Source organism: Pelophylax lessonae (assembly GCF_965119305.1).
Source record: "Pelophylax lessonae genome assembly, chromosome: 4".
Lineage (NCBI taxonomy): Eukaryota > Metazoa > Chordata > Amphibia > Anura > Ranidae > Pelophylax > Pelophylax lessonae.
Window position 1 is genome coordinate 14,951,095 of NC_138771.1, and position 13,253 is coordinate 14,964,347.

The window sequence follows — 13,253 nt, forward strand, 5'->3', positions numbered from 1 at the left end:
CTGATTGGAGGGAAGGGACACACAACCCTTCACAGGGCTGCTGTTCGAAATCACGGGGCCACATACAGCCTACCTGGCAGGCCCCCCCTGAATACACTAAAATCATTATTAGTGGACACAAACATAAAATATAAACTGTTTGTATTAGCCCTTTTTAGTTTTTTTACATTTTTTAAAAGTTAAAAATGTTTACAATTATTTTATTTTGCAATTTTTGTATTACAATGTTTAATTGTTGTTTTTTTTTTTACAATTTGTTATTTTTTCCCAGGACAGGGAAGCCTGCAGCGCTGCGGGAGGCAGGGGGGGGGGAGGGGGCACAGTGAAAGGGGGGCCCATGGGGAGGTGGGTCAGGAGGGGGCAGAACAGGGAGAGAGATAGGTGTTGAAGAAGCAATTACAGGAATGATGCCCTGTGTCTGTGGCCCGCCCTGCAGCAGTTGAAAGCTGGAAGGCGGGGGAGAAAATGGCTTTCAGCTGCTGCAGAGTAGGGATCGGCCGATTATCGGCAAAGCCGATATATCGAGGGCCGATATGCACTTTTCCCGATATATATCGGAATCGACCCTGGAGGTTAGCGATATTGCCGATATTTCAGGAAAGTGCTGTACCGGAGTGATACCTGCAGCTAGAGGCATCACCCCGGTACTGGCGTCCATAGCCGATGGTCGGCTGTCTTGTAATGACAACCGATGCGGCTGAGAAGCTGCTCGGCTGTCATTACAAGGAGCGGGAGGGGATGTCCCCGCCCTCCCGCCGCCTTCCCGTCCCACTGGGAGACCCGGGCAACCAGCCTTTGCGGCTGCCGAAGACCCGATCAAAGCCACATTTGTCTCTGATCGGGTCTCTATGTAAAAACCCGGAAGTGATGTAATGAGTGACGTCACTTCCGGATACTGTCTGGCGCCAGATTAAAAAAAAATATATCATTCAAAACAGCCAAACTTGACGTTTTGAATGCTTTTAAGTGCAGAGGAGGGGTTTGGGGTCTTTTAGACCCCCAGATCCCTCCAAAAAAGTACCTTTTAAAAAAAAATGTAAAAAAAATTTTTTTTGAATGTACAAAAATATCGGGCCATATCGGCTGATACCGATATGCATTGGCCAAAGTATCGGTATTGGCAACGAAAAAACGATATTGGTCGATCACTACTGCAGAGAGCCACACAGGGCTTCCTTCTGTAACTGCCCCTCCACCGACCGCCCTGTTTCTCTGTGCTGTTGAGGCCCCCCCTGTGTGCCCGGGCCCCCTACAGGAGGACTGATATAAGCGGCCCTGCCCTTCACACAGCACACAGGAACAGGGTCAAGGCTCTCAATCACATGTTGTGTGCAGGAGATCTCTCCCCTGTCACCTTTTTTCTCTTGGTGTCAGGAAAACTTGTCAGAAGTGATTCATGCTGATAGCAGAGGAACGAGGTACAACTTATGTAGGAATATTTGTCCCATCTTTGTGTGTCACTTGAGGCCAGTCACTCCGCTGGGTATATGGAAAGGTTTACAACCACTTTAAGGCCTTCTGGTTTTTATCTAGAATGAATTTCTTCTTTAGGGAGGGTGATTTGCTTCCTAGAAATAGAGAAATGTTAGTCCTGTGTGAGGAATCTGAAGCTGTGCAGTATTTATTTACACCAAATGTTGATGACACATCTTTTGGTTCAGGTTCCGTTCTGGAATGGGTGTAACCAGGATGAGCGCTGCGTCCCTGACCTCTACTTGGATGTGAGACACGATATCCCGACTGCCATGTACGTGTATGCGTAAGTCCGTGCCGCGTATAGGTCACTATCTAGAATCTGTAACACGTGTATGCAATGAAGAATGTACAGTATAAATGTCTGCAAATAATATTTACTCATTGAGCATTCCTAGATGTCACGTCTCTGGTATTCATTAGGAACATGTGTGCAACGCATTGCGTCTTCTCTATTAATTGTCTATTAAAGCTTATAGCTCTCACTGAGGATGGGGGGGAATGAAAGAAGTCATCGCAGCTTCCTATAATTCTACATGGCCCCTTTATATCATACAGTCCCTTCATGTTATCATGTCTGCAAAGGGTAGGCTGCGACAATGGAAGAAAAGTAAGTAAAGGTGTTGATCTGGAAATAAGGAGTTCCCAACTGTCACTTTGTAGTGCAGATTAGAAAATGGCAGTCCACCCAAAAATGATAGTAAATTAATGAACTCCCTACCCCACAGGTGTTAAACTGGTGGCCCTCCAGCTGTTGCGGAACTATAAGGCTGGCCATACACCATACAATTTTCTTATTCAATTTCCTTTAGATTTACCTTAAACTATGTAGTGCAAGGGCCTGCCTGACTGCATACAAATTTGAAAGTGTTTAGGTTTGACCCTATATTACATGGTTTTGGTAAATCTAAAGGAAAGTTGAACAAGAAAATTGTATAGTGTATGGCCAGCCTAAGTCCCATGAGGCATTGCAAGACTGACAGTTACAAGCATGACTATCACAGGCAGAGGCATGATGGGACTTGTAGTTCCGCAACAGCTGGAGGGGCCTACCCGATGCACAGCTATAGCTGATATTTTACTTTTATTGGATGCAATTTACTCAGAGAATAAAGCTAGGGCTACATGGTGATGAAGGCTGGGGCTGGCACCTCCTTAGCGGTATTTCTGAGTGTGGCTCGGGGTTAATTTTCAGTACCAAAAGCGGTAACCCTGAGCCACACTTGGGATTACCCCAGAATCACACTCACCTTCCCTGCGATCCTCCGCCGTCCTCCCCGCCGTCCTGCAGGCATCCTCCCACTCTTTCCCCGGTCTGTGCTCGGCCGATGCCGGCACCTGTCTTCCGGTTCCCTTCCCTGCGAGCGTTGCGATGCAGGGGGGTGGAACCGGCGGCAAATTCAAAAATGTAAATACACCAAATGAGATGATAGAAAGCTGTGATCCTAACGGATTACATTGTATCATCCCATTTCACCACAGGATTTCACCTGGTGACTTTTCCAGTGCCCTGCCTGTGCTTTTCCAGTTCTTTGTGCCTGGAAACTAGAGAACGACCATGGCGTCCAAAAAGCGTTCTTTTTGTGCAGAAGCGCTTTTAGACGAACTGGAAAACAGCGACAGCTAAACGGAGTTACTTGAAGAACTGAGCGATAGCGATAGGTGGGAAAATTGGTCATCAGGTACGGAAAGTGAGGACAGCGACGATTCTGATGTCTCTTTCTGGCACATCGCTCCGTTGGAAATTCTGAAGAATCATTTGATAAACTTCCCAAATTCTACAAGCGATGTGCCAGAAAGAGGCATCAGAATCGTCGCTGTCGTCCCTTTCCGTACCTGATGACCAATTTTCCCATTAATCGCTATCGCTCAGTTCTTCAAGTAACTCAGTTTCACTGACACTATTTTTCAGTTCGTCTAAAAGCGCTTTTGCGCAAAAAGAACGCTTTTTGGACGCCATGGTCGTTCTCTATTTTCCAGGCACAAAGAACTGGAAAAACACAGGCAGGACACTGGAAAAGTCTCCAGGTGAAATCCTGTGGTGAAATGGGATGATACAATGTAATCCGATCACAGCTTTCTATCATCTCATTTGGTGTATTTACATTTTTGAAATTGCCGCCGGTTCCACCCCCTGCGTCGCAACGCTTGCGGGGAAGGGAACCGGAAAGGCAGGTGCCGGCATCGGCCGAGCACAGAGCGGGAGGACGGCGGGGGAGGACGGCGAGAGGACAGCGGGAGGATGGCTGGAGGGCGGCGGGGGCTCACAGGGGAAGGTGAGTTTTAAAATACAAAACAACAGATTTCCATGCAAAACAATGTATCACTTTTAGCACAGAAATCCTGACATAATCAGACCGCCAGGGAGGTTAAAGCTTATAGCTCTCACTGCGGATGGGGGGAATTAAAGAAGTCATCGCAGCTTCCTATAATTCTACATGGCCCCTTTATATAATACATTCCCTCCATGTTATCTTGTCTGCAAAGGGTAGGCTGCGACAATGGAAGAAAAGTAAGTGAAGGTGTTGATCAGGAAATGTGCGGTGCAATTTACTCAGAGAATAAAGCTAGGGCTACATGGTGATGAAGGCTGGGGCTGAACTTCAGGGACTAGGTAAAATGTGCACTTGCAGTGAGCCCTCCCCAGAGGTGCTAGAATAAAGAAAAATGCTTAGGTTACTTACATAGCTGTCCTGGCAGGTTTCCTAAATCTGTGTCACAATCCCAATACTGCAGGGCTCATTTAAACTAGCAGAGGCCTCCGAAGAGTTATCTCAGGTGGATCTCTCTTCAGAGGGTATTTGACAAGCGGTGAGGAGGCATTCGTTTGGGTTCACACTAGCTGCGGCCACAGGTCTCTGCAAGGGGGTCCAGTGTGTACCTGTTCTCTGATTCAGGTGTGAATCAGGTCCGAATTGTTGCCTGAATTCAGGCCTGAAACAGAGCCAAAGACGCACTGGACCCTTTTCCAGTGTAGATTGTGGCCGCCCGGGGACTGTGTGAACCGGCTTCATTGAGAGCCAGTCACACTCTCCTGTCATGTGAATTGGATGTGGGAAATACCAGTGATAGGACACTATTCCTCAAACTGATACCAATAATGGTGCACTATTCCTCTCACCGACACCAATGATGGGACACTATTCCTCCCACCGACACCAATGATGGGGCACTATTCCTCCCACCGACACCAATGATGGGGCACTATTCCTCCCACTGATACCAATGATGGGCACTATTCCTCCCACTGATACCAATGATGGGGCACTATTCCTCCCACCGACACCAATGATGGGACACTATTCCTCCCACCGACACCAATGATGGGGCACTATTCCTCCCACTGATACCAATGATGGGCACTATTCCTCCCACTGATACCAATGATGGGGCACTATTCCTCCCACTGATACCAATGATGGGGCATTATTCCTCCCACCAATACCAATGATGGAGCACTATTCCTCCCACTGATACCAATGATGGGGCACTATTCCTCCCACCGACACCAATGATGGGACACTATTCCTCCCACCGACACCAATGATGGGGCACTATTCCTCCCACTGATACCAATGATGGGCACTATTCCTCCCACTGATACCAATGATGGGGCACTATTCCTCCCACTGATACCAATGATGGGGCATTATTCCTCCCACCAATACCAATGATGGGGCACTATTCCTCCCACTGATACCAATGATGGGGCACTATTCCTCCCACCGACACCAATGATGGGCACTATTCCTCCCACTGATACCAATGATGGGGCACTATTCCTCCCACTGATACCAATGATGGGGCACTATTCCTCCCTCTGATACCAATGATGGGGCACTATTCCTCCCACTGACACCAATGATGGGGCACTATTCCTCCCACTGATACCAATGATGGGGCAGTATTCCTCCCACTGACACCAATGATGGGGCACTATTCCTCCCACTGACACCAATGATGGGGCACTATTCCTCCCACTGATACCAATGATGGGGCACTTTCTCCTACTGATACCAATGATGGGGCACTATTCCTCCCACTGATACCAATGATGGGGCACTATTCCTCCCGCTAATACCAATGATGGGGTACTGTTCCTCCCACTGATACCAATAATGGTTCACCATTCTTTCCACTGACACCAACGATGGGGCACTATTCCTCCCACTGACATCTATGATGGGGCACTATTCCTCCCACTGACAACAATGAGGGGGCACTAGTTATCCCACTATCACTGAGGGAATTAACTTACATTGGTTTGCTGCTAAAAGGTAGAGATAAGCTGGGTTTGGTCCAAACTCGGTTGGAATATAGTCTGGCAGAACTCGTGGGAAACTGTCACAAAATTACGCACTGTTCCTCCCAGTGATACCAATGATAGGACACTAATTCTTCCACTGGGGGAATTTTACCCCACTATAGGTGTCAGTGGAAGGAATAGTGCCTCATTGTTGGTTAGCAGAGACACGATTATGTGACACCTTCCTATTGGTTCTGCTGTACTGGGATTCGGATTAAGTTCGGACTAAACCCCACTCATCTCTGTTAATGAGATAACTGTGATTGAGTAGTTAAATCTCTCAACAGCAAAAAAATAGAATCGCCAGTGTTGTCCCATTGATGCCTCCCATCAATTGCAGAGATCAGATGCATTTGTTTAGTGCATGGGTGTCCAACCTTTTGGCTTAGACAGAATCCAAACAGGGAAGACCGCTCCAGGTGAGACTGGGATCAGGTGCTGGTCGGATCCGCAATCCAGGATAGCTTCAAACAAAAGGAATGACCGCACTTCCGATAAATTTCAAAGAAAGGAGTGTCTTTATTCCACATCAATCGAATTGGCAAATACAAATACACGCTGTGAGTGCAGGACAACCGGTGGACGCGTTTCACGACTGGATATGTCGCTTATCCATCACCAAGTTCACTCTGGATGTGCATCAGCCATATATACATATGTATATTTGGGGGTGTATATATGGTGTATATATGGCTGATGCACATCCAAAGTGAACTTGGTGATGGATAAGCGACATATCCAGTCGTGAAACGCGTCCACCGGTTGTCCTGCACTCACAGCGTGTATTTGTATTTGCCAATTCGATTGATGTGGAATAAAGACACTCCTTTCTTTGAAATTTATCGGAAGTGCGGTCATTCCTTTTGTTTGAAGCCAACCTTTTGGCTTCTCGGGGCCACATTGAGTGTAGAGAAATTTTCTCGGGCCGCATATAAAATATAAACTATAGTTAAGGTATATAAGTAATAAAATGCCGCCGTGCCCTTCCCGCGCTGCTGCCCCCCCCCCCCCCAGCACTAATTTAACACAACTAGAGGATGATCCCTTCTGAGGCAGCCTCTGTGGCGGTGCCCCCGACCCAACTTCCTTCTTCCTCATCAAAAAAAAAAAAATTGTCAGGGGGCAGTGGGCCGCATTGCCTGGGGCTCTGGGCCGCATGCGGCCCCCGGGCCGCAGGATGGACATGCCTGGTTTAGTGGTTAGAGGCACCTTTTTTTATTCCAGTTATTTGGGATATAGGACAGCTAGTATATATATATATATATATATATATATATATATACATCTCACCTTTATATACAGTCAGGTGTTATTACATTCTCTTGTTTATTGACTATAATACCATCTATATAAACGTCCCAAGAGTCAAAGAGTATGTTCTCCTCACCTCGTTGGATCATCTAATCCAGATTGTCTGAGCTCTTCCTCCAATGAGGTGGAGTATTTATTGAAAGCACATGTCTCTGTAATGCAAACATTTCCATCATTCCCTCGGCACGCTAACAATACACAGTAGCGTCTGAGCGTATAGTGTTACTTACCTTGAATGTCTGGATGGTAATAAACTAAGATTCTCAATAGACAGGACATCAGTTAAAGGGGCACCGAAAAGAGCTTGAGGGACCCAAGCATAAGTTCTGCTGAGACTCATGAAAACAATCTTTAAATTTAAAGAGTAAATTGTCATTTAACTGGAAAATTTTGGATAGATGAACACAATGGTAGCCGAATTAAACATCTGCTCTGGATTGCTCGGTAGTTATGAAAGTAATAAAGTAAAGTTGTCTAAACAGAAACGTCCACTCATTCCCCTGATCTCCGAGTCTGGTGGTGGCACATAATTCGAGCCGTCTGCTCGTCTCACAGTATGGTAATTTACAAATATTGGGACAGTGGAAAATTGTAAGTAGGGCACATTCTTTCCCTCCTAAAAGTAAAATAGCAGCACAATGCTAAGATTGAAGACAAAGACAGTATTGGCCAGCACACCAAAAGTGTTCTGAGCTCCTAACTACTAAATAAGAAACCTTGAAATGGCGTGGAATATACAGATAAGGCCAGTCAGGGAGCAAAGAGGTCTAGGGCAGTGGTCCTCAGGGCCCACTAACAGGTCAGATTTTAAGTATTACCTTGGGGAGATGCAGACTAGAGTACTGCAATCACTGAGCAGCAAATTAGATCACCTGGGATGTATTTCAGTTATCTTGCAAACCTGGCCTGTTAGTGGGCCCTGAGGGCCAGGGTTGAGGAACACTGGTCTAGGGAACTGACACTCCAGAAAGCACGTGGGCTGGGCTTGGGCACTCTAGTAGGGAAGACTAAGGACTACACTTGCTAATTGCTTAGATTCTAGGCAGGAGTTTGAGGCCATGCAAAATCAGCATTAAAGCACAACTCCAGACTTAGAAATGATTCAAAATGAACACCGTTAACCCTCTAGTAATCCGTGGCTAACTTGTACTGTCAACATTAACACCTTTCCACCTGGCCTATAGCAGAATGATGGCCAGATGGGGGATTTCCCGTTCTGAGTGAACGTCATATGACGTCCTTCAGAACGGGCCGCCCCCTGCACACCCCTGGGGCGAGCACCGGGGACACACAGCATCACCGATCTCCAGAAAAGAGCATATGAGATAGGGTCTTTACCATGTGCTCAGCTGTGTCCAATCACAGCTGATCACAGTGTAAATTGGAAATGCCGGTTATCAGGAGTTCACTCCTCACACTGACAGTGTGTGAGAAGAGGAGAGCCAATAAGCATCTTTCCTAAAAGGGGAGATATGCCCCATCGGTAATGCATGTCAGTGCCCACCAGTGATGCCAATCAGTGCCTATCAGTGATGCCAATCAGTGCCCATCCATGATGCCTGTCAGTGCCCTTCAGTGATGCCTGTCAGTTCCTCCTCATCAGTGCCCCCTATCAGTACCATCTATCAGTGCCGCCTATCAGTGCCTCATATCAGTGCTGCCTATCAGGGCCCATCAGTGCTGCACATTGGTGCCTCCTCATCAGTGCCCATCAGTGCTGCGTCATCAGTGCCCATCAGTGCTGCGTCATCAGTGCCCATCAGCGAAGGAGAAAAATTACTTCTTTACAAAATTTTCTAACATAAACTAAGAGACTTTTTTTCCCCCTAATTTTCAGTTTTTTGCTTGTTTGGCAAAACATAGAAAACTCAGTGATGATTAAATACCACCAAAATAAAGCTCTAGTTGTGCGAACATATTTATAAAAATGTTGTTGGGGTACAGCGTTGCATGACTGTGCAATTGTGTTTCAAAATGCAACAGCACTGAAAGCTGAAAATTGGCCTGGGCAGCAAGGGGGTGAAAGTGCCCTGTATTGATTGAAGTGGTTAAGCACACCACTACAGTTAGAGAACATCAACTGCTAGGTGCACCGCATTTTGGAGCCGGTGCCGGAAAGTCTGCACCAGCATTCACCAACCCAGCAATTCCTGTCACCTGGATACAGGAAACAAACTCCACCAGCACTACATGCCTGTTCTCTTTCCAGGGGCCCCTCTACATCTCTTTCTCCCTTGACTTCCAGGCTACTGCCTCTCCCTACATTCATTTGCAGGTGGTATGTAGGCAGGTGCCTACATTATAGTCTGTTATGTATGTGTAGCACTGCCCCCTAGGGGACTGCTGGATATAACACTTTCTGGATTCCCCTAGGTTACCCTTAGCAACTGATAGCAGAAAATTAGTACTTTAAGTCCTTGGCTCAGTCAATGATCAGTCCAGGGGATGTTGTTTTTGTGTTTTTATTGAGAACTTGGATAGGAGAAGGGATGAGTGGGATACTCCAACTGACAACTATTCACAATAGTGAGGACAACTGACTTTAGAGTGCGGCAAGGCCACTGCTTCACCCTGCCACTAAGGTGAAGGTATTTTAAGTGTTCCTGCTTGAAATTCTCTTCAGGGCTTTAAACTTGGCACCCCCTTTCACTCTATCTCTGTGTGCTGACACCCGTCCACTGACTCTACACTCTGGAGTGGTCCCTTTCCCGGGCAGACCCCTGGGCAAGTTCCTCAGAGACACTTTTTTTCCAGATTTACTTCAGCCCCAACTCCTTAAGTCAGCATTTCCAGGACCTCTGGGTTCAGCCACACTTTCTGGTTCACCAGACCGACTGCCTGGGTTGTGACCACCATCCATAACTACAGAAGGAGAGACAGCCGTCACCCTCCTTCCGGGACCTGGCTTCCCACCCAAAGAACTCTTGCCTCATGTGCTCCTGGGTTTTATACCCTATCCCATGATGCACAACTTCCTGTGCCAAACCCATGGGACGGTATCTAAGCCTGTGTGTCATTGGCTGGGTTTCCTCCACTGTCTAATGTACCTCTCCATTGGATACAAGGGGGGCACTCCCTCAGCCCACATGAATCACACATGGAACACATGAGCAGGCCTAACTAACGATCAGGCTCCCCTGATGAGCAGAAGGAGCAACTAGGCTTTACCTACCAAGCACCTACCTAAGAGGGTGCTAAAGATAGGTACACCCCTCACATTTCTGTAAATATTTTATTCTATCTTTTCCCGCTAAAAATTGCTGATCGCCGCCATTACTAGTAAAATAAATAAATAACAATTACATAAATCTTTCCCCTAGTTTGTAGATGCGATATCTTTCGCGCAAACCAATCGAAATGCGCCTACTAGGATTTTTTCTACCAGAAATATGTAGCAGAAAAATGTAGCAAATTTGCCTAAAATTATGAAAAAATTAGATTTTTACATTTTTTTTATTTTTTTTTGAGAATGTTACAGTATCTCACAAAAGTGAGTACACCCCTCACATTTTTGTAAATATTTTATTCCATCTTTTCATGTGACAACACTGAAGAAATGACACTTTGCTACAATGTAAAGTAGTGAGTGTACAGCTTGTATAACAGTGTAAATTTGCTGTCCCCTCAAAATAACTCAACACACAGCCATTAATGTCTAAACCGCTGGCAACAAAAGTGAGTACACCCCTAAAAAAAAATTTAAAAAAAATTGATTTTTGCTTGTATGGGGTGATTGAAATGAACCTTCACCTTACTAAGCTAAGTGAAATTCCCAATGCTTAGTGAATAGTCTGTAGATATCTAAATCAACCCCATTGCATTGCCAAGAAGCTTGTCACCATGTGTTGTCTGTGGGCCAAAACTCCTGATCTTCCACTGCTGATTAAAGGATAACAGCTGCACGAAACTGAACAGTAAAAGACATTTCAGCACCATCTCATTTCGATGTACAGAGCTTTGAGCTGGCCTCACATGTGACAGATTAATGTTGACATGCTTTCAGTTTTATAGTGTACGGGGGTATTAATTTCATTTTATTACACAAGTTTCTATTTGAAGCTTTGGGCTTCCTGTCTGAAGAGATCCTAAGAATATGATGTGTTTAATTTTGTTATAAATTCCATCATGATACAATTTCACAACCTGTCAAGAGATGCAAAATAACACAAAAATGTCCTATTTGATAGAACTAACTTCACTCCAGATATCAAGATCCATCTGTACATTGTTTTGTTAAATAGGCTTGTACTTGTTCTGAAATGCTTTTCTTAGGCACTTCTTCAGATCCAGTGCAGGTCAGTTAGATACCCCAACATTTATATCAATACTTTAACCACTTAAGCCCCAGAAGATTTTACCCCCTTCCTGACCAGGGGTTTTTTTTTGCGATTCGGCACTGCGTGACTTTAACGGACAATTGCGCGGTCGTGCGACGCTGTACCTAAACAAATTTGATGTCCTTTTTTTCCCACAAACAGAGCTTTCTTTTGGTGGTATTCGATCACCTCTGCGATTTTTAACTTTTTGCGCTATAAACAAAAAAAGCGTCAATTTTGCAAAAATAACAATATTTTTCAAATTTTTTATATGAAATTCCCCAAATAAAATGTAAAAATCAAAATTTTTTAACATTTTAGGCCAATTTGTTTTATGCTACATATGTTTGGTAAAAAAAATCGCAAAAAGCATATTTTGATTGGTTTGCAGAAAAGTTATCGCGTTTACTAACTAAGGGAAAGATTTTTGTCATTTTTGGTGTTTTTTTTTTTTAACGCGTAATGGCGGTGATCTGCGATTTTTTTTTTTGCGGGACTGCGACATTGCGGCGGACAGATCAGACCCTTGACTGACATTTTTGACACTTTTGGGGTTACCAGTGACATTACTACAGTAATCATTGCTATATATATGCACTGTTACTGCAAAATTACACTGGCAGGGAAGGGGTTAACTTTATTGGGGAAGGAGGGGTTAAGTGTGTCCCTAGGGGCGTGTTTCTAACTGTGATTGGACATGGCTACTGGTGTAGGAACAGTGATCAACGGTCCTACATAGTAGAACCGTATGATCACTATTCCTACACAGGGGAGAATGACATGTTTACATCAGCCGCCTGCCTTTCCCCCTTCACGGCGGACGATCGCGAGTGACCGGCAGACATTGGGTCCGCCAGTCACACGCACGGACTTCCCCGTGAACGAGCCGGGGCGGGGGCACACCTCAGCGGGTGCAAGCTCGACCGCTATTGGCTCACATGCAAGTGACAGGCAAGTGACGTACCCATACGTCACTTTGCCTGACCGGGGCGTCGGCAACTGGTTAAGAAGCTTTAATCTGGTCACCATGAATAGTCTAGATCAGGGTTTCTCAACCAGGGTTCCATGGAGCCCAAAGGTTCCTCCAGGGGGTTGCTAGGGGTTCCTTGAGCAATGAGCAATCACTGCCTCCCAGATAAGTTCCCCCTGACACCATTTATTTTTTAGATATCTGTAAGGGGGTAATTCTTCCAAATGACTACAAGTGTAAGGAGCATTCTTCCCACTGACCATCCCACTCATGTATCATGAGTTGTAGATATGGTATTTTCTTTAGCAGGGATTCCCTGAAACTAAAACGTTGTTTCAAGGATGTTGAAAAAGTTGAGAAAGGCTGGTCTAGATGTTGATGGTCCAAGAATAGGATGGAAGGTGTGAGAGTTGTAGAATCAACCTGTTCTAGTTAATTGATCACATTGTTGGTACTGTTATGGATTCTCTGTAAAAGACAACAATTCCCCAGGTGTTGGAACTTTAAAGGCACTTTGATTGTACAACATATGAGAGTAGTAGTTATAAAATTTTTATTAGTACATCATAGAATAAAAAAACACAAAAAAACAGTGCATACATGGTATTGACAGCTATAGATACTCCAACTGTGAGAGAAAATAATGATATGGTGTAGCTTCCTCCACTCGACGCGTTTCAGATAATGAATTTCTCCTTCATCAGGGTGTGGGAGGTATCATTAGTAATCAATCAAGTGGCATTACAGATGGACATTCTATGTATTCATTAAAAACAAGGTTTGAGTGGATTCATCCTTCCCTTTTCTTTCTTTCCTTCTTTTCTTTCACCTCTTTAATTCATGCCAATCTTGGTACCGCGCTCCTATGGACCTTTCA

General features: G+C 45.2%; 1 protein-coding gene across 2 annotated transcripts in view; it reads left to right on the forward strand.

Moving 5' to 3' along the window:
• ITGA11 (integrin subunit alpha 11) overlaps positions 1-13,253 on the forward strand; it is a 315,267-nt gene that overhangs the window by 240,091 nt on the left and 61,923 nt on the right. For both annotated transcript variants that reach the window (XM_082253001.1, XM_082253002.1), the window contains one exon: positions 1,662-1,747. In XM_082253001.1, the coding sequence (XP_082109127.1) occupies positions 1,662-1,747 (86 nt within the window). The remainder of the gene's footprint in view (positions 1-1,661; positions 1,748-13,253) is intronic.